Source organism: Delphinapterus leucas, chromosome 15 (assembly GCF_059928025.1).
Source record: "Delphinapterus leucas isolate spDelLeu-1000000601 "Yukka" chromosome 15, BTC_Dleu_Yukka2, whole genome shotgun sequence".
Lineage (NCBI taxonomy): Eukaryota > Metazoa > Chordata > Mammalia > Artiodactyla > Monodontidae > Delphinapterus > Delphinapterus leucas.
Window position 1 is genome coordinate 59,086,872 of NC_143143.1, and position 22,166 is coordinate 59,109,037.

General features: G+C 47.6%; 1 protein-coding gene across 7 annotated transcripts in view; it reads right to left on the bottom strand.

The window, feature by feature from the left end:
* Nucleotides 1-4,650: 4,650 nt before the first annotated feature.
* PTPRA (protein tyrosine phosphatase receptor type A) overlaps nucleotides 4,651-22,166 on the bottom strand; it is a 184,744-nt gene continuing 167,228 nt past the window's right edge. For all 7 annotated transcript variants that reach the window (XM_089896635.1, XM_022592852.3, XM_022592851.3 and 4 more), the window contains 8 exons: nucleotides 21,506-21,655; nucleotides 20,250-20,343; nucleotides 19,855-19,931; nucleotides 19,280-19,414; nucleotides 10,810-10,935; nucleotides 10,579-10,730; nucleotides 5,613-5,748; nucleotides 4,651-4,952 (listed from right to left, as the gene is read on the bottom strand). In XM_089896635.1, the coding sequence (XP_089752761.1) occupies nucleotides 4,878-4,952; nucleotides 5,613-5,748; nucleotides 10,579-10,730; nucleotides 10,810-10,935; nucleotides 19,280-19,414; nucleotides 19,855-19,931; nucleotides 20,250-20,343; nucleotides 21,506-21,655 (945 nt within the window). In that variant the 3' untranslated portion in view covers nucleotides 4,651-4,877. The remainder of the gene's footprint in view (nucleotides 4,953-5,612; nucleotides 5,749-10,578; nucleotides 10,731-10,809; nucleotides 10,936-19,279; nucleotides 19,415-19,854; nucleotides 19,932-20,249; nucleotides 20,344-21,505; nucleotides 21,656-22,166) is intronic.

Consider the following 22,166-nt stretch of genomic DNA (forward strand, 5'->3'; position numbering starts at 1 on the left):
GTCAGGGGTAGAGGGACTTGGGAGGGGGAAGAGGAGCAGTGACCCAGAATAGAGCTCCATCCCGGAGCCCCAGCCCTGGGGAGGGCAGCCTTTTCACTCACTGAGGGAGAGCTGTGGATGAAGTGGCTCCTCCAGGCAGCAGTGGAACCCAGGCAGCCAGACCCAAGATTTATTGCTCAGGTAGTTCCACCCACTGCTCTGGGCCCACAGACTCCAATGACGTCTCAAAGAGGGGACGGGTGGCAGCTCGCCACCAACTCTCTTCCCTTCCCAGTGTATGTTCAGCTGCTGGCGCTGGGGTCACCAGACAGATGCCTCCTCCTTCCACCTTCCCAGGGATCTGAAGTCACAGGACTCCTGCTTCAGCCTGGCCTATACCCCTGAAGTCTCATCTAGCCACTTCCCTAGCTGCATTCTCAAGCTCCTGCCCTTAGGTCTAGAAAGCCCTCACAGCCCTCTCTGACACAGCAAATTATGGCCCTAAGAGAGGCAATGCCTGGGGTCTCCCTGAGTCCCACCCAGCTCAGGGCTTTCCCTGGTAGAAAAGTGGGGGCCTAAGAGTGAGGAGTCCAGCAGCCTGTTAAGAAGCCTGGGGAGAGCTATGACCACTCTTCCTGAGGGCTTGTTTGCCCACTTGTAAAATGGGTTGGGTGGGATGTCCTTAACCACACACCTGGGCACCAGGACTGGGTCACTCCATGTGGAAGTAGGTTTGGGTGGGGCATAGCTACCCCACAGGTGGCCTCTCTCTCCTCCAAGCAGGTCCCTGACAGGGGGCCCAGTTAAGGGGGCAGTGCAGCCTTTGTGGGCCTATCCAAAGGTGGTAGGAATAATTTTGTCCCTCAAGGTTCCAACCTCTCCTCATCCTGTACTTGGCCCAGGACCATTCATGGATTTGGGCACAGCCCCTGGAATGCCAGAAAAGGCTCCCGCCTTAGTCTGCATCAGCTCAGCTTTCTGCTGCCAGCCACCAGCCTCTGGGGGGCAGTGGCCAATTTATAGGGTTAGCCAATCTCCGCTTTTGGACAGCAATTTGAACAGCAAGTGCAAGGGCAGGGTCAGGCTGGGCATCGCAGTGTCTGGTCACTGGGAGAGCAGGTGTGTCAAATTCTGTGGCAGAGATGGGGGAGATGACATCATGGGCACCTCGACTTCAGCTGCCCAGGCAGAAGGGCATAGGTGAATTTCCAAACTGACTTACCTGAAATGAATATTTGGACTGTATGATCAGTTAAACTGTTTGGGGAAACAGGTTTTGTCCCTTTATGTACTGGTTAACCAAGTAAATTTTAGGAAAACATTTGCTTTGTGGTTTAGTGAAAACAATTCTTTGAGTTCAGTAAACTAGCTTAGTTCTGGTTTGGGTTTACAGAATGTTTTATTCAAAGGCCCTGGTGTTTATTTTAAAAAAGGAATGGGGTGCCTTTATTTTTTCTGTAATTTGATTGTGGTTTTTCCTGAAAATTCCAAACAAGAACAAGCTTCCCAGGGGAAAGCTTCCCTTTCTTTCTGACCACATAGTTCGCCTTTTAGGAATATTTGCTTTCCCCTTCCAGATTATAAACTCTAGAATTCATCCACACCTTTACTGGAGGGCAGCAGGGCGCGGCGCTCGGGGTCAGCAGGACACAGAAAGCCATTTGTTCGCCACTGAGCTCTAGCTCACACTCAGCCCTGAGGCCCCATTATTCCAGTCTGGGGGCTGCTGTAATCAGTTGGGAAAGCAGAGGTTTTGAGTTGAATGCTCAGGTGCTGTAGGAGCACAGAGGGGCACACCCCCGAGCAGGTGATCTGGGTGAGGGATGGAGAGTTAGCTAGTCTCGGCAATAGGGCTGCAGTGGGTGCTCTAGGGTAAGAGACAAAATGGAGAAGAGCTAACACAGGAACTACAGGGGGATCTGTGGCGGGGCGGCAGGCCTGTGGGTTTGGTGCTCAGTGGGAGTAGGGCTGGGACGGGGTGGGTGGGGGCAGAGAATGCTGGAGGCTGCACGAAAGGGCAGTGGGCTTTGGAGACTGGGCAAACTGCTGGGTGTGCAGAGCCTGAGACTGGTGCCTCTGGGCCACTCTGTGTAGTCACAGTAGGAAGTGGGGTGTGTGGACCAGGAGCTCAGGGCTGGAGAAGGGCTGAGGGTCCACACCACACAGACTGCAGGAATGCCTGACCTCTGAGGAAGGGGGCTGTGGAGGAAAAGCTACAGAGGGAGGATAAAAGTCAGAAGGCAGTCATTACACCAAGGGGGTGCCAGTGGACAGGGAGACAGTGGATCCCTCGGGCTCAGCACTGAGGATGAAAGGGTAAGGAAGGAATATGTGGGAATGGAAGAACTTAGGCATGGGGGAAGTGCTTTTTTTTTCTTCTTTTAAATGAAAGATGAGCATATTGGGCAGGTGGGGGTAGAGGATGAAGGAAAACCCAGGACAGAGACCATTTGATGAAGTGAGGTCTCTGCAAGTGTGGCAGGCCCCAGAAGTTTGGGTGTGCAGTGGGCACAGTCACAGCTGACTGGCGAGTGGGCACTAGATGCAGCAATCTCCTCTGCCCTTCCCACACAATTGTGCCACGTGAGCGTCAATACACTTCCCTTTGAGCCTATGTCTCCTGACACCATGTGAGCTCTGAATAATACAGGAAAAGAAAGAGGTGAAGAGGGAGTGATGAGCCATACCTATAAGCTGAGGGAGAGAAGGGAGCAAAGAGCTGGGCTAATTCCTGCTTGAAGATGTCTGTTTAGCAACCAGGGGATATGTTCGTTGCACGGCTTGCTGACCCAAGGCTTGCCCTCCTCCATCTGCCTGGACATGGTTACACAGAGGCGCCAATAGGTAGCTTGCAAAGAGACAGGGTTTCCTTCCCAAGCATGGCAGCCCTCACCCGAAATTCTTTAGATTCTGTCTTTGCTTGATTTATCCATGCTTCTTTTAAACCTACTGACTTTTTGAGTTTATCGCCCCTTACAGTTCCTTGGTTCCTACAGAAGGACCACAGTACACCTACTGACTTACACGACTTCACCCCTTGCAACCTTCCACAAGGTGGTCTGTCGTGGCACCTGGGCTTCGTGCATACACCCTGAATATGTGGTGCAGAACTTGGCTTCTATCTTGGAGCCACTGTGTCTTTGCTTGCCTGGAATCTGAGGCCCTCTGTAATGCTGCTCCGCTGATCTTTCCTCCTTTCGCTCATCTAAACTTCCAATATCCTGCAGGTCCAGTTCAAGTCCTACCTCCTCCAGCAAGCACGGCAGTGGTGATCTCTGTGCATTCCTCCATGGGCCAGACGGGGGTGCCACCTCTCACTCCTGACAGCCCCGAGGTGCCCCTGGCCCCTGATCCTTAAGAAAGGCCCTGAGGGCTGCAAGGTTCTCTCAGCCCTGAACTGACAGTCATGGCAACCGGTTTCCTCTCCTGTTCCTGTGTTGGGCTGATCATGAAGAAAGGAGGCCATGAACAGACACACCCTCCCAGCTGTGCCCTCAACTAAAGACCACATTTCCCAGCACCCTTTGTAGCTCAGTGTGGTCTTATGACTAGGTTTTAGCTAATGGGGTATGAGTGGAAGTGAAAAGTGCAACTTTTGCTTCATGTCTTTAAAAATGAATTTGTTTGCCCATGCTCTTTTTGCTTCTCCATGGGAAAAGACAGCGACTTCAACCATGAGGATGAGAACAACATCCTAAGGGACACTGGGACCATGAGATGGAGGATACTGGGTCTCTGGACTGGGCAGACTGTTAACATGAAAAATAAATGAACATCCACCTTATTTAAGACACTTTGTCTAACATGTTAGGCTCAAATTCGAGTTGGGATCTAAGACTCCCACCATCCTGGCCTCTGGATCTGAGGCACTTCCACATAAAAGTCCTTGAAATGAGGACAGATATGAAAGGAAACGGAAGCGGTTTAACACAATAAATGTAGATATAAACACTTGCTCTGGACAGAGCGACATGATCCAGATAGTTCTGCAGCAAAGCACCAAGGACTGGAGAGGTCAAACTGACTCAAACCCGAAAGCCAAGCCACCCCTCTCTCCTCCATGCCTCTGTACTTAGGGAAGCAGTGAGGACCCTGGCCATCTTCCCCAGGGAGCAAGGCTGGCTAGGACCACTGCACCAAAGATATGCTGGGAGTGAAAGAAGAGTCCTGATAACTACCTAAGGGCTAGAGGGGCTGTGTTTGTTGGAAAGGAGCTAGGGAGACTGTGCCCTCTCTGCAGCCAGCTAAGACAGAACAGTAACGGCAGGGACGGGAGTGGCCCAGGAGAACCCCAGCCCTGGTATGACTGCCCCACCCCAGACAAAGGGAGAGACATTTCCTCAGGGAGTCAAAGCTTTTATTACCTGATAATCCCTAGTGTGGTGCCAGAGATAACACTCTGGTCCCTCTACTCACCATGGTGGGATGTAGGCGGTATGAGAAGGTGGGCAAGGGTGGAAAGGGGAGAGATTATTTACAGAGCAGGGAGGGGAGAGCGGTCTGAACTGGGGGCACTGGGACAACCAATTTCCTCAAGAGCTCTGATAACTTTGTGCTTTTTTTCTTAGTTAATGCCTAGCTACCTGGAATGAGTTTTGTGTTTCTTCTTTAGGAAAAGATGTATAAACCAAAGAACAATAGAGCCCAATTTCCAGGCAGAGGATTTCATGATATCAATCCAAACATCACACTATTTAATTCCCCAATAAAACATTGGAAAAAGGACTATCAGTGCTAACACATTTACATATAAAATCTCCACCTAATAGGTAATAGAAGCCTATGTACCAATTTCTAAAACAGTTGTAAGATATATACACAATTTTGGGTATATTAACAAAACAGAATATTACAAAATATTAAAGGCAATTCTCCTGTCCACGGGGCCTCATCGCTTCTCACTTGAAGTTGGCGTAATCTGAGAATGCATCAATATATTCTTGCACCACCTTGTAGCAGAACTCATACTGTTCCTGCAGAGTGAAAGGTGGGGGAAAAGGCCAGGGTAGTTACAGAAGAGAAAAATGTACCTGCAGCTCCTGACAAACCCATTTTTTAAAAAATGGAAAATTCACAGGAAATGAATGTTTTTGGATTTCCACCTGAGCCCTGAGCTGCCTGCCAGAGTTCTGACAGCATTCCCCTCTGGGCTGAGTGCAGCTATCTTCTACAGATAGAAGTGACTAGACATGCAGATGGCACTCCTAGGCCTGCAGAGGTCAGACATGAGCTCAAGTCTGTTCACATACTCAGTGGTTACTGGTCATCTAGACTGTCAGGAGACCTGTTGAAAGGGAGCCTGAGGAGAGGAGAGGAGGTACTTCTGAGTCTTCCCCACCTTGGACCCATAGAGAAGTGAAGAGCCCCATGGGGCACCTGGGCACCCTCTTGTGGCCTTCACAGAGGCCACTTGCATCTCTTACTGGTGTGGGGCTAGGCTATGCCCCCACTGCTCTCCTGCCTCCCAAAGCTCATTCTGTTTGTCTGAGGCACCTTGAGGAAGGATGAGTCTGTGGTTACACAGTCTTCTGACTATCAGATGGGCCCCTCAAAAGAGCCTCCCCCCTGAGCTGGCTTTGGCAGAGGAGCTGCAGATGGTGTGGTGGCATGGATAAATACGCAGGGCAGCATACCAGTGTCTGGACCATGTGTGGCCTCTGCAGCCGCAGGCTCTTGACGGTCTGGAAGACATCCAAAATCCCCTCTGCTTTCACCCGTTCCAGGACTGTGCTTAGGGCACAGAAGGTCCCTGTCCGTCCTGCCCCCGCACTGTAACAAAGCAGATACACTTATCACACCTGCAATGACTCCCTGTGCCAAGAAGGCGAGTGACAATGACAATGAGCAGATAAAGGCCAAGGTTGGTGCTCCTGGGAAGGTCAGTCATCCAGTGGAACTGCTGGGGGTGGGCACAGGAGCTCACACAGCTCTGGGGAGGCGGGTGCACCCCTGCTGCCCTTCTTGTATGACCCATTCTGCTTGCTGAGGGGCTCACTCATTGGGCAGTGGTGAAGAACCTCACCCCCACCCCCAGCACTGAGGCTTCGCTGTCCACCTACAAACAAGCTGGGGTTGGGGTGGGGTGGGGGGGAATCCCCTGGCGGTCCAGTGGTTAGGACCCCGCACTACCAATGCCAAGGGCACGGGTTCAATCCCTGGTCTCAGAACTAAGATCCCACATGCTGTGTGGTGCAGCCAAAAAACAAACAAACAAAACACACAAAAAACAAAAACAGGCCTGCGGGGCCCTGGCCTGCTGCTCATTCATGTCAAGAGTTCTGGCCCCCTCTTTCCTGCCCCTCTGCACTGGTATATGGTTGCTGATGCTTTTCCATGCTGCTCATTTTCTTCCTAAATCCCAGGAATCCAGACTCTCACCTTGACACTGTCCACCTGTTCAATGTGTTATCACCAGACCCTTACTGAGTGCCTGCTGTGTGGTAGGGGCTGAGGTGGGTAGCAGTACCCCCAGACAATAAGATATGCAGTAGCAGGAAAAAGAGAACAGCAGTTCTAGTCAGTGTGGGAAGTGCTATTGTGAACAGGGTGGTCAGGGAATGTGAGCAGAGACCCTGAGAAGGTGAGGACAAGGCCCTTGGAAATGAGCATCTCAGGAATGACACAGGAGTGTGTCTAGGTGCTGAAGCCACTGTAGCTGCATCTGAGGGAGGGAGGGAAGTGGGCGGGGTAAGGTCAGGGCCCTCAGGGAGAAGACCAGACCCCCGGTGCACTCCCTGCCTGGCCTGAGCAAGAAGCCCTCAGACATGCTGTACCTCGTGAGCCAGTGTCTGGATTCTGAGTAAAGGAGTGATGTGGTCTAACTGAAGTTTTAGAAGGAGCTCTCACGCTGCTGTGTTGAGAACAAACTACAGGAGGAAGGGTGGGAGCAGGGAAACCAGTGAGGCCAGTATAGTTACTGAGGAGAGGGCATGGTGGCTTGGACAGAGGGCCATGGTGGGGGGAGTGATAAACACTTGATTCTGAAATTATTTTGCAGGTAGAACAAATGTACATGTGTGAGAAAAATAATTGTTCCAGGCTTCTTATCTAAGTGAAATACCACTTCTTGATGTGGGGAAGGCTGTGAAACAGCAGGCTTGGAAAGAAAGATAGGGAGTTCTGAAATAACCCTTTAAAACTGAAGAGGCCCAAGTGGAAATGTTGAGTAGGTAACTGGATATATAAATCTGGAGTTTAGGGGACAGGGTGAACTGGTGATAAAGATTTGGGAGTTGGTATTAAAGCCAGGAGGTTGGATGAGTTCACCTAGGAGAGTGACTGTCAGTTGACAGAGGTCCAAGGACTTGGCCCTTGACCACAGATGGGGAGGAATTAGCAAAGGAGACAGAGAAGGAACAGCCAATGAGGACAAAAACCCTGGAGAGAAGCTATGCTAAAAGCATTCCACAGAGAACCAAATGACCAACTGTGTCTAATGCTGATGAAAGTCAAGGATAATGAGATTAGGAAGTGATCACTGGACTCAGCAATGTGAAGGTCACAGGCGGCCCTCACAGGGCAGTTGCAAGGGAGTATGTGGGGGGTTAACTGAAATGGGCTCAAGAGAGGCTGGGAGGAGAGGAACTGGAGAGTTAGTATGAACAAATATTTTGAGAAATTTTACAATTAAGGAAAACAGAGAAATAGAGGATAGCTGGAGGGGAACTGGAGGCAAAAGTTTTTAAAAAATATTAAAATGGGAGAAATTATAGCACATTTTTATGAAGACAGTAGGTATCCAGGAGAAAACCTGATGATGTAGGATAGTGAAGTCAGGTCCCTGAAGAGACAAAAGAGGATGGAATTGGTATCCAAGTGGAGGGTGGGTGTGGCAGACTTTAGCTTGACTCCCAAGATCCCTGCCTCCTGGTGTTCACATACTTGTGTGATTCCCCTCCCCTTGAGTGTGGGCAGGACTTGTGATGTACTTCTAACCAACAGAATGTAGCAAGGGTGATGAAGCGTATACAATTACATGTATGTGATTATGTTACGTGGATCATGATGTCTGTCTTGTAAGGAAATACTCTCTCCTTTGTTGGTTTGGAAGAAGCAAGCACCCATGCTGGGAAGGTCCACCACGTGGCAAGAAACTTCAAAATACAAAATTCCACAAGGAACTGAATGCTACCAACAACCAACTGAGCTCAGAAGTGGATCCTTCCCCAGGCAAGCCTCAGATGGGACCACAGCCCATCTGGTCAACACCTTGACTGCAGCCTTTTGAGACCCTGAAGCACAGGACTCAGCTAAGATGTGCTCAGATTCCTAACCACAAAGACTGCAAGATAAATGTGTGTTGTTTTGAGATGCTAAGTGTGTGGTAATATTATTACACAGCAATAGAGGACTAATGTAGCTGACTTCAGAGAGAGTTCAGACAACTCATCCACTGAACAGGAGGGATGCAGGGTCCACAGCAATAATGCAGGTAGATGGGGAGCTGTGATGGTTAAGAGCAAGTGGAAATTCTCTGATTGCTTCTTTTTTCCTAGGCAAATAGAAAACATGGTCATTTCTTAAATATGAGGATGGGAGAGGTACTGGAGGTTTGAGAGGAGGATGAAATGATCATCCAGGACAAAGGCTGGCAGGCTTTTCTATAAAGGGCCAAATAGTAAGTATCTTAGGTTTTGCTGGGAAGAGAGACAAACTCAAGTTACAACTGCACAGTTGTGCTTCTTGTGTGCTGAGCAGCAGTGTGAGGTAGTAAGAGTACCACGCATGGTCTCAATACTGCTGCTGGAGCAGGACAGCAGCCACAGATAATATATAAGCATAGCCGTGTTCCAATAAAACCTTATATATGAACACAAATGTAAATTTCATGTAATTTTCACGTTATGAAATATTCTTCTTTTGAATAAAAAAAATTTTTTTTTAATGTAAACACAAGTCTTACCTTGCAGGCCCCACAAAACCATGTGGCAGGCCAGCTCTGGCACTGGGCCCTAGTTTGCCTAGCCCTGGTCTAGAACAGTGGGAGATGCAGAAGGACTGCAGGGCAGCACTAATCGCCAACCATGAAGTCATCAGAAACGTAAAATGAGGCTTGTAACATGGTGCTTTCCTTTAGCCATATTCAGCTGCATGGTGCAGGGTAGCTAGAGAATCTGGGGTTTGCCAAGAGAGGGTGACTAAGGGAGAGAGCAGCATGGGAGATTTAAAAGTGTGGGCAAGGAAGTGTTTATTTTTGTAGTTCAAGGAATCCTTTTAATTTGCCAATCCAATGGACAAAAAGCCATGTTTTACTGTTTTCATCCCCGTTTCTCATATTGCTAATAAGGATTAGCATCTTTTCATGTTTACTGTACACTTGCATTAGATGGTGGGCTTTGCCACTTTTTCTTCTTAAAAACATTTTTTCAAATGAGTTATTTTTGTACGGGTAATAAATTAGCATAGTTCAAATTTCAAAAAGGTCATAAACAGTGGAAAGTCTCCTTCCTACTCTACTTCTTCATCCTTTTAGTTTCTTCCTGGGAAACAACCAATGTCATCAGGTCCTTGTGTGTCCTTCTAGAGATAATTTATGCATATACCCACATGAACATATTCTTTCCCTGTCTCCCACTGCTTTTCTCACTAAGCAATAAATCTTGAGGATTACTGAATACCAGTACATAAACAGATTTCTAATTAATTATCTGAAGCTCTGTAGTATGAGATATATCAGAGCTTACTGAACCAGTCCCCTCTTAATACATGCTTAGATTATTTACCATCTTTTTTTCAATTTTTTTTGGCCGCACCGCATGGCATGCCAGATCTTAGTTCCCCAACCAGGGATTGAACCCATGCCCCCTGCAGTGGAAACCCAGAGTCTTAACCACTGGACTGCCAAGGAAGTCCCTACCATCTTTTACTATTATAAACGGTACTTCGATTCTTGTAATTACATATTTCATTTTGGCCATTTGAAAAACATTTACTAGATACATTTCTAGAAGTTCCTTTGCTCATTTTTCTATCTTCAAAACCAATTTGTAGGAATTTTAAATATATTCTTCCTTCCCTTTTAAAAGAGATTCCCTCCCTCAATTATAAAAGCAATACAAACTCAAGGTAAAATTTTTTCTAAAATGCAATTTCATACAATGTGCCCCAAACAAAATCCACCCCCTGCCCCATGGGTCCCCTTGCTATCTTCCTTCTGTCAGTGATACCAGCCATTACCCAGCCTCGAACCTAGGAGACTCCTCTTTTTCACAGCTATGTTTATAGTCTTGTTCATTTTTCTTCTAACTGTTTTCAAAATAGTTGCCCTTTTCTCTTTTCCTGTGTTTCTTAGGGAAACAGCCCTCATTCCCATGTTGCCCAACTGGTCTTCTCCACTGTCAGTCTCCCCTGCTGTTCCCCTTCTGCATCACCTCCCCTGCCCAATATCTTAACATTAGGGACTGCTGTTCCCTAGCACTTAAAGTATGAAGTTCTTATCATCTGGGCCTGTCCTGGTCATTAAACTTGATTGCCACGTGCTTGCCAACATCCCACTCTTGTCTGGCTTTCCTCACTGTCTGATACAGGCTCCCATCACACCCCTCTGCCTGCCTCCCGTGCCTTTCTCTCTCTTCCCCCTGAGGGTTGGGGTGGGCATACCTGCAGTGCACGGTGATGGGGTGGTTCCCTGACTGCTGCTGCTGCTTCTGCACGGCTGCAATAATGCTGATCATGCCCTTTCCATCACTGGGGATGCCCACTTCAGGCCAGCCATGGAAGTGGAACTGCCGGATCTGCCGGCTCTTGTTCTCCTTTGGAGGAAGGAGGATCAGAGAGGTAGGTGCAACCCTGCTTTCCCTGTGGGAGAAGGCCACCCACCAGGCATCTTACCCTGGTGTTGGTGACCAGGAGGTCTCTGACGGTATAGCTCTCACATTCCTCCTCCTTCTTCAGCTCCACTGTGATGTCTCCATAGGACACCAGTCCATCAGAGGGCCAGTACTGGGCACACTTCTCCTGGGGGACAAATGGGAGAGGTGAGGGGCTCAGAATACCATGTGTGGTAAAAGCAGGGCTGCCCTGTGAGCAGACTGCTCCTCTCAACACAGCCACTTCTTACACCGACACACTTCTTCCCCAAGGTATCAAAAACTCAGAGGGTCCTTCTACTACTTAACGTCACTCCAGTTTAACTTCTGATCCTCAGCAGGACATCCATATTTAACAACTTAAGTCCACTAATCACTTAACCTTTTGCTATTATTTATAGTCTAATTTGCAACAGTGACAGGGTCTGTGAAGAACTCTGACCATCAGCTCATAGCTGCTTCTAACACTCAATGGCAGGGTGGAGGGAGAGGAGGAATCAGTGTCTTTGTTCCAATTCCTTTTTCTCTGCTCCTTTGAGGTGTTCCCACATTTGTAGTTACTTATGTATATCAGACTGCTAATCCAGAAAAACTGAACCCAATTACATTCTCACCCAGCCATGGTGCTTCACCAAAGCCCAGTCCACAGTATGCTTTCATTCCTTTCCTCTTTAACACTTTTTTTTTTTTTTAAAAAGTGTAACTTCTTTTTTTCTGTTTGTTTTAATTAATTAATTTTATTTTTGGCTGCGTTGGGTCTTTGTTGCAGTGCGTGGGTTTCTCTTGTTGTGGAGCATGGGCTCTAGGTGCGAAGGCTTCAGTAGTTGTGGCACGCAGGGTTCAGTAGTTGTGGCTCACTGGCTGTAGAGAACAGGCTCAGTAGTTGTGGTGCAGGGGCTTAGTTGCTCCACGGCATGTGGGATCTTCCCGGACCAGGACTTGAACCCACGTCCCCTGCACTGTCAGGCAGATTCTTAACCACTGCGCCACCAGGGAAGTCCCTCCTCTTTAACTCTTTAATCTGCAGTGGCACCTTATAGTTGCTAGCTCTTGTGTTTTTGTCCTTATTAGTGAGCACAAGATGGTTTACTGTTGTCTCTGCTTGCACCTGGCTCAGTTCCTTCTACAGCTCCTTGCGGGCAGGGGCTGCCTCTTTTCATCTTTGTTTTCCCAGCACCTTGCACACTGCCTGCATCTGGTAGGTTCTCAATAAGTATCTGGTAAATGAATGTGTTTATTAATGTCTGCAGAACAAGCCAGGGTATAAATACATAAAAAAAACAAAATACGGTTATGCTGTCCTTTCTTTAGATCATTTTAGGGGAGATCTTAGATACTTCACTGTTGGCAATTTAAAGATACTCAACCATATGGGACTTCCCTGGTGGTGCAGTGGTTAAGACTGCCTGCCAATGCAGGGGACACGGGTTCGAGCCCTGGTCTGGGAAGGTCCCACATGCGGCGGAGCAACTAAGCCTGTGTGCCACAACTACTGAGCCTGCGCTCTAGAGCCTGTGAGCCACAACTACTGAAGCCCGCGTGCCTAGAGCCCACGCTCCGCAACAAGAGAAGCCACCACAACGAGAAGCCCGCACACTGCAACAAAGAGTAGCCCCCGCTTGCCGCAACTAGAGAGAAAGCCCATGCGCAGAAATGAAGACCTGACGCAGCCAAAAATATAAATAAATAAATAAATAAAGATACTCAACCATAAATGTACTCTATGTTCATTAGAAAAGATTTGGGGAAATTAAATACAAAAATAAAAATCACTGATAGTCTCTCAGTCCAAATAAAATCAGTATTATAAGTCCCTTTTAATGACTTTTCTTGCTTTTCATGTGTGATCATTCATTACCCTCTTTATAAATGACACTGAGCTCGTTTTAAAATACGGGATTATTAAAGTGGTAGATCAAGGAAATGTCACAGACCACTGCTTTTCAATGTGTGCCCACTAGGAGCCCTGGGGATACCCTGAGGGTCAGAGCTCTGGGCCCTCTCTTCAACCAGAACAGCTTTAGAAAAATCTAATTAAGGCACATCTTAAACAGAGACTACATTGGTTTTCAGGGCTTGGTGGGTGGAGTGAGTTTTGTTACCACAGTTCCTTCCCAACACTGCCTTTATGCAGTTTTATCAGTCAGAACTAAAGACTGGGGCTGCTTTAAAACCATTAGAACTGCTAAGATACAAAGAGCTTTACAGCAAGAGCATGTAGGAGCTAGAATCACACTATGGCAAGAAAAGGAAATATTAATGGTCCCACACCTAACAGCCTTCAGACATTTTAGATCTCCTTAGTTTAGGAAAAGAGGCATAACAGAGAAGAAAAGGGGCAGACTGCAAGGAGGACTCCCAGGGATGCAGAGTTGAACCATTAAGAGTCCCCTCTTGGCTTCCCTGGTGGTGCAGTGGTTAAGAATCTGCCTGCCAATGCAGTGGACATGGGTTCAATCCTTGTTCCGGGAAGATCCCACATGCCGCAGAGCAACTAAGCCCGTGCGCCACAACTACTGAGCCTGCGTGCCACAACTACTGAAGCCCGTGCGTCTAGAGCCTGTGCTCCGCAACAAGAGAAGCCACTGCAATGAGAAGCCCGCGCACCGCAACGAAGAGTAGCCCTCGCTCACCACAACTAGAGAAAGCCAGCGCACAGCACAGAAGACCCAACACAGCCAAAAATAAAAAGTAAATAGAATAAAGATAAATTAAAAAAAAAAAAAAGAGTCCCCTCTTTAGGGAATTCCCCAGTGGTCCAGTGGCTGGGACTCTGCACTCCTACTGCAGGGGGAATGGGTTTGATTCCTGGTCGGGAACTGAGATCCCGCAAGCCACGCGGTACGGCAAAAAAAAAAAAAAAAAAATCCCCGCTTCAAACTCTGGACAAGGAGTTGGTCAACAGTGAAAGCATGTCTGCTCTGGCTGCCTAACCAGCCAAAATGATTACCTGTGGTAGGACCAAGAAGTTAGATCAGTGCTGTTGTAGGGTAAATTTCAAGGTGACACAGATATTGTAGGGAAGCAGGTATGGTGTGCTGAGAGAAAGCAAGCCTGGTAAACTTATGGGGATAGGATTTAAGGAACTACATGAAATAAAGAGAAGCCACATAAGATGATCGCAGATGTTGGACCGATGGCAGGAAATTACCCTACTCAGCCAGGTGAAGGCTTATTTAATTTAGCCCTCTGTGTGGGCCCAACAATACAAACAGAAAAATCAGGTTGGGCTTAAATGGGACTTGACTCCCGAGGTGCCTCTCATGGCTGTGGGGAGGGATATGGCAAAAAGAGCTGTAACAGAATCCAGAGCAGGGGCCAGCAGTGGCTGTACCCACTGTCGCCCAGGGCTAAAAATGCCTTGGTATCCTGCTGAGGATGGAGACGTGAGAGCACAGAGCTGGAGACTAGGCCTGTGGGGAATGCAAGGCTGTGACAAATGTGGGACCCAACCCTCAGGGAGTAGAGGCTGTGGCTCATCTCAGAATCTATGCTCCACTCTGTACGTGGAGGGCAGATGGGGATGAGGGAAAATGGAAACTAGGAGACTTAAAATAAGCAACAGAAACAGGAGAGGAAGAAGCACCCAATTCAAGTCTTGGGACTGGATATTAACAGGAAAAGGTTTCTAAATTTTGTTGTTGTTTTCTTTTTTTTTTTTCGGTATGCGGGCCTCTCACTGTTGTGGCCTCTCCCGTTGCGGAGCACAGGCTCCGGACGCGCAGGCTCAGCAAGCCATGGCTCACGGGCGCAGCCGCTCCGCGGCATGTGGGATCTTCCCAGACCGGGGCACGAACCCGTGTCCCCTGCATTGGCAGGCGGACTCTCAACCACCGCGCCACCAGGGAAGCCCTAAATTTTGAATGCATGGGCAGATTTTCCCTCAAGATGAGGAAGCCCAAAGAGGATTTTAAGACAAGGAGTGATATAATTAGATTTATATTTTCAAAAGGATCACTGGCCTCCATGTAGAGAAGTGGCTAAAAGGGGATGGGAATGGAAGCAGGCAGACTGGCTGCCAGACTACTTCAGTGATGCAGGTGAGAGATGATGGTTTGCATGCGGGTGACAGGAGTTACACTGAAGAGAAGTGGATATGCTCAGCATACATCAGGACTCACTGACAGACTGGCTGTGGAGAGTGAGAAAAGGAGAGGAATAAAGGTAACTCCTAGACTTCTGATACGAGCATCTGAGTGCAAGGTGGTACAATTTACTGAGATGGGTAGGGTGGGATGAACCAGTATGAGGGAAAGGAGGAAACCAAATTTTATTTGGGCCATATGAAGTTTGAGATTCTTAACAAGACATCCATGAGAAGATATCAAGTAGCTATGTGGATACACCGGTCCACAACTGGGAAGGTGGGGGGTAACTGGGCTAGAGACATAGATGTGAGAGTCCCTGACATATAGTATTTAAAGCCACAGAGTTGGATGAGATCCTCAAGGAATAGTGTATCAAAAGAGAACAAAAGTGGGTTAAGACCTGAGTGTTGGACACTCGAATGATTCGAGGTCACGCAGAGGAGGAGGAGGTCACAAAAGAAATAACAAAGGAGTTGCCAGGCCAGTGAGCGGGGAGGGGGTGACATCATGGAAGTCAAGGGAAAAAAATGTCTTGGGGAGGAAGGAGTGTGTGTTGACGGTTTCACACGCTGCTACAAAGGTACAAGAAAGACAAGAAAAGAGAAATAACTTTTGCATTGGGCAGACGGCGGTCACCGGTGATCTTGACTGAAGCAGTCCAAGGAGTCAAGGCTAGAAGGAACAGGATGAGAGAATGTGAGGGGAGAAAGCCAATGCCTTTTAAAGGAGTTTTGCTAGGAAGGGGTACAGAGAAATGGGATGGCACATGGAAGGAAATGTGGGGTTAGGAGATCTTTGTTTTTTAAAGACAGGAAAGTAACAATAGGCTGATAAGAGTATAGAGGAGAGAGGGGAACTATTTACGGATGGAGGTGAAGGTGAGAGAAGATAATGAGAGCAGCAACATTCTTGAGAAGACAGGAGAGGAAGGGATCAGGGCACAGTGGATAGTTGGACTGAGAAATGTAGGAACACTTTTCTACTGCAACCAGAGAGAAGACAAGAGAATGGATGAATGGATACAGATTCATCCAGCCCCAGGCTGGCTGCTTGAGGGTAAGAAGATGAGAGCATTCTTGTCTGCTTTCTCGGAGAAGAACGAGATCAAAAGATAAGGTGTGAGTGTGACGGGATAGGCAATAGGGAATGTTGAAGGTCTGAGGAAAGAGAAGGAAGGGAAGTAGGATTGGTAGGTGACACTAATTACCCATATTAGATTTGTGGTCACGAATTCAATGTGACACCACTCAGCACCATTTTGCGTTTTCTCCCAGTAATGTTTGATACCAGATGCAGGCATATAATTGAGTTTAATAGGGTAGAGACCTTGCCATGAAAGTAAGAGACCATGAGGGAATAGTGCATGTTAAGAAGGGAGGGATTATAATCATGACAAGTCACAAAAACTCTTAACAGAGTAAGAAGGAAGGTGGGGACATTACTGGGGTGATTGAGATTGAAAAATGGAGAAGCCAATGTCTCTAAGGACCTGATGAAGACAAAGAATTACTGGAGTAAGAAAAGAGAAGTAGTGAGGTGAAAGGACAGGAGATGGTAAACAGGGCGGGATGCCTAATGTTGACATTCCAAAGGCAGTGCAGATATGGGGGGATGACAAGGTTGTGGTTTGACCATGGAACTGGATGGCTAAGGAGGCTGAGAAGCTCCAAGAGTAGATGGATCACCCACATACATACTTTTGCTTCCAAGAATAGAAACAGAAACAGGAATCAAAAAAGGGGCAGCAAGCCAGGTGTTGGAGTCATCTGTGGGTGATCGGAGATGAGGAGTTGGTGTTCAAGTCTAGTAGAAGAATGCTTGGGAACTGGGGTTTAATCTAATATTTATATTTTCAGGTTATGGACTCTAGATATTGGTATCCCTAAAGAAGCTGGAACAGAGAAGCTTTTCAGTCTTTTCTCTTGCTGTCTTTGTTTACCCTCTTTCCCCTAGATAGCACTAAGTTTCTTGCTATGGTCTGCGGCTGAAAACAGTGATGGTGATACAGAGCTTTGTGGGCAAGGGGCTAACAAGGGTCTGTCATGTTTTATTGTCTCTCTGGAGAAGCAGAATGTGGCCTTGGGTTGAGGTGACACCATGCAGAAACTGCTAGAGCCGCTCTGCCCACTCTGATGATGATGATGGGTGCATCAAGCTGCAGCTAATGAGAGGAGCTCAGGCCTTACCAGCCTCTTGGTGCACCCCCCGGGTTAAATTGTGCAGAACAATAAAACAGGGAGAAAAGAATTTTAGGTTTTAATTCCTTTGGAATTTTAATGTATACAGAATTTACATTTTTGGATCAGACTTTTTCTCGGAATTTAAATTGGGGGTAGGGAGTGGTGTCAGAATGTATAAATGGAGACACCCTTCATTGTCTCACTTAGGCTTACTGTGTTAATATCTCTGGGAGCTACACTTGATAAGATGAATGGGAGGTGGAACAGAAAGTAAAATTTTATCTTAGAGGCTGGTGAGGCTGGTAAAGAATGTTACTATAACCTGTTCTGTTCCACTTCAGAAGCTTCTGTTTCACTGGTCCTAAGACAGAAGCATAGGCACAGTGTTAGTAGGTAGAGGGGAATGGGCCTCATCCAACTGACTGCAGGCCTGGCCAACAGGCAGGAAAACTTGTGTGTGCATGTCCTCTCTCTCCCCACCTCTACCAGTGAGAAATGCTTCCTGCCCTTCTGCCCTGTACTCTCACTAGGTCTACTTCAAGGATGGAAAAGCCTGACAATCTGACTAGACAGAGTCTGAGGTATTCACTGGGCTGCTTTTTATTACAGGGCAGTGGACTGAGAATGTGCTCGCCATTCCAGCTTTTGCTGCCTGCTCTTTGGACCTGCTCATCATAGATCCAGAGCGTGGAAGTGTGGAGGGAACCTCATGTAGGTCCCTGGTCTATATGTACGTTCCATCACAGCTTATCAGAGAGGCTCAGGAGACATGCACCTAATTCCTGATAACAAAGTAGCTCATCCCCCAACTGGCCTTTGTCACTCAGGTGTACGCTTCCTCCAAATCTCTCACCTCATCAGTATTGTTATTAATGATAGGTGAAGACCTATAACGTATGTCTGTTGATTAGATACATGATACAAATCCGAGAAGAACAACTAATGAGTTAAACGATTAAATCTGAAAAAAATCTTGACATAACGGTACATCAGGGTGAGCAAATATCAAGGCTGTATCAAGGTTAAAATAAACAAACTGCCCAAGTACAGAATGGGAAAGATGTGGCTTGGAAAAACCAATGTAAAAAACGTATTTAATTCTTCCTCTCCCCCCTTCCCCCAGTCCAGTCCACCCCACCTCTGCACCATCTCTTGGGGAAGATCCCTTCTCACCACCCCTGCTGAGTCCAGGCCACCAGCATTACTGCTGCAGTTTCCTCTCTGCTTCTGTCTTGCCTGCTCATTTCTAATCTGTCGTCCTCACCATAGCCAGATGGATTTTAAAAAAACTACAAATCTGATATTGTCAAGAGTTCTTCAACTGCTTTACAAAATTCAAACTCTTCACTATGGCTTAGAAGGACCTTTTCCCCTGGGCCCTTGCTAGCCTCTCCCGCTCCTTCTCTCGATTCTGACCCCTGTTAAGCTGCGCACCAGGCATCATGAAGCACCCATTTACTGCACTGTGCACCACAGCAGAAAGAGTCTGAAGATAATAAGCACTATCTGAACACAGACTGAGCCACAAGTAATACTGAGAGGGGTGGGGTGGGAGGTGGGCAGAGAAAGAGTGACCCCTGAGATTGAAAGTGCTCAGTAGAGGCTGCAAGGTTCTGATCCAGAAATAGTGTTAAGAGATTTCCGACACTGAATGGGAGCTGGCCTAGGGGGCCTCTAAGGTCCCTTTATATTCTGAGTATGCTGACAATTCTCAAGGGCTTTTTTCTTTAGAAGATTTCCTTGTTATTGAATGTTAACAAAAGTTATTTCTCAAATTCTATTGTTTTCTTTTGTTTAGTCAGCAAAGAAGTGACCCATCTTCCCACCAGTCTTCTAGTTAATTTCTCTGGCTTGGAAGGCACTCTCTCCTTAGAGACACTCACACAAGCTCCATGTCGGAGCCTCAGTCTGGCTCTGTATCCCTCCTCTCAGTAGTTCTGCCCTGCCCGTGGAGGTGGGGTGCAGAGGGTGTGCACAAAGCTAGGCTTGGGGAGACCGTATTCAGGACAGAAATGAGAGGGTGTGAACTGTCTGGGAACTGAATGGAGGCTCTGACCAGTCCTGAGAGAAGCTGACTATTCAGATACCAAGCAGCTGGGCAATGGCTCTTTGATTAGTTTAAGTCAAAGAAAAAGTCCAAATACCCTCTTAGCACCACCCCCCCACCCCCGCTTTTTTTCATGTGTCTCTTGTCTCCTACAGCCCAGGACCTTTTTGAGCTCACCTGGCCTCTCTCCTCCAGTTCTGTTAGCATCACGATAGAGCAGGATTTCCACTCCCAGATCATTCGCCAGAAGTCCTCAATTGTGTGGAGAAGAGGGCCCTGGCTGGCGATGTAGGAGTCCTTCTGCCGGTAGCCCTATACAATCCAGGTCAATGGTAGGAGTGAAATGGTTTGATCAGGGAGGGGCTAGTGGAGAAGACAGGCCACTGGGATGGGACAGGGGCTGCCTGGAGACAAACACATCCCAGGCAGAGCTCCCCTTTGGCCAAGGACCAAACCCTGGCTGGCATGCTGGTCTCTTTGTAAGAAGATGAGGGAAGGGGGGGCTGGGGCTAGGATGGAGACAGCAGGAATGGGAAGGACCAGAGGTTAGTGTTTTTAGCCTTTGGTCTGTGCTGTGAACTTTTCCTTCCAAACTGGGGCCCTGACAGACCTAGTGTACAGGAAGGGTATCAGTTCTGTATTTGATGACTGACTCAAAGACCACCCTTCCAAGCATTGGGAGGGGAGCACTGCAAGGCCCAGCTGAATCTCCATGGAGTGTTGGGAGCTCCGGGGACACAGCCACCACTTACATCAATGAAGGATGCGTTCACGTAGTCTGTGTTCTCCTCACCCCTCTTAACTGGAATGATCACTCTGTTGAATTCATCTGCAAGAAGGACAGCAGCCTGTGGCTCCCCAGCATCACCTGTCGTCTTCTCCCTCTCTTTCCATCTATCCCCCCCAACCTCAGCTCTGAGAAGATATAATTCCAGCTGCGCAACAACATGCCTGTTCCTAGCCCAGGAGGCAGAAAACCTTTGGGCTTCATGCTCTTTCCAGAAGCCACTGAAGAACTGGGAACAATAAGAGACAATGCCATAATTCTTGTCTCCAAGCTGATCATTAACTAGTACCCAAGAAGTTCAAAGGGTGAAGGGAAAGGGGGATGGGGCATTAAGGCTTTGGGTGGGGAGAGGGCTCTTACATGGAATGATCTGTAAAACCCGGTTCTTCTTCATGTTGGCTGGAAGGTTTCCGGTCCGCATCTTGTCATTCTGGATTTTGATTGATGTTAATTTCTGAATTGGGAAGGGGAGGTGAAGCATTACTGATCTCAGTAACTGGACTTGACAAGATTATGTCTGTCACTGGACCTGCATCCAGGGCACACTGGCATACTGCTCTTTTCAGCAGAGCCCTGACCTCCATCATTTTCACATGTTCTTATCAGAACACTGTTTTTCTGTCTTTAATAAGCCAAGAGTGTTTGGGAAACACTGTTTTCCCGGTTCCTGTGATTCCCTTAGACTGAAATTTCATGATCCTGGAACAAGTAATCTACTCTTATAGGAGACAATGTGCCCTTTCTCCCTCTCTCCCTGCTGTTCTACTCTCAGAGGCTGTCTCAGATTCTTTAGAAAACCTTATTCAAATATATATCCTCCCTTCTCCTTATTCCAAGGTTCCTTCTTGATTTTTGCTACTCAAAGTGTAGCCCATAAACCAGCATCAGCCTCATCTTGTTATATATGCAGAATCTCAGGCCCCAACTCAGACCAGCTGAAACAGAACCTGCATCATAATAGGATCCCGAGGTAATTCATGTGTACATTATAGCTTCAGGAGTGCTTTAAGGCAGTTGGTCTTCCCCATCCCAATCCAGAATCTCTTGCTTCTGGGAGCACTTTTATTGATGAGAGTGTGACATGTCCCTTAGGTGAGTTGAGAACCACTGTCTAATGGCATACAGCAGGGGTCAGCAATCTACGGTCCATGAGCCAATCTGGTCTGCTGATTGCAAATGAGGTTTTACGGAAACATTGCCATGCTCATTTGCTTATGGGGTGTTTATGGCTGCTTTTGTGCTATAACAGCAGTGCTAAGTAGTTGCAAATAGAGACCGTATGGCATGCAAAGCCAAAAATATTTACTTTGCAGAGAATGTTTGCTCTTGCTGTACATTATAATTACCTGGGAGGGGGAGCTGGAGGACTTAAAACAAATACCATTGCCTGTTTTTGTTTTTTTTCCCCCCTAAACACAACCCAAGTGACTCTAACATGCAGGATGGGTTGAGAATGACTAGGGTATGAGTAAAGGGCCAGAGACCCACCTCCTTAACCACCCACATGCTTTGCAAGGGGATTAACCATTTGTTGGTAAATCCACAAGGAGTCAAGCATCCTGTATTCTGGAGGTCACACAGATCCTTCATCCTGAAAGAGCTCAGCTCCAACTTACCTTAAACTCCTCCTCTAATCCATTGTTGCTGGACCCTGGGATTTTGTTGTAAATTTTCTGCAGATGTGTTTCTAGAGAGGTGACTTCCAGTTCTGTATCTCCGTAGAGATAATGCTCCAGAAGAGCCTGGTATATGAAGACGTACTGCATCTGAAATGCAGATGACACCCGAGTTCCCAGTTACACACATGGTCCTGGTGGTGCCAGAGCACTCCCTCCCACTCCCATTTCACTTCAGTCCACTTCTTCAATCCCAGCAGAGATAAAATGATTCACTCTTGTCCCAATTCAGGGAGGCAGGACTCAAAAGGCATGAATCCCTCTGGGGGTGCTTAAACTTGGGAGGGAGGGTCCTACTCTGGTACCCTCCTGGAGAGAAGGACAATTCCAACTCCTGCTCATTCAGAGAGCACAGACTGGATAGACTGAGGGGTTGTCAAATTCCGGTGACACACAAAACCTGTGCCAGCCCCCCTCCCCTCCCAGTGCTGTGCCCTTTGAACTCCATGCCCTAACCACAGAGCTGATCTCACTGTTGCTCCTGGACCTGGCTAAGCTGCATCACAACTCTGTGGCAATGGCTCCCTTGGCTGCCCACATACCTACTTCCCTCAGGACCTGTTCCATATCCTTACAGTCTAGTGCAAATGACATCTGCCCC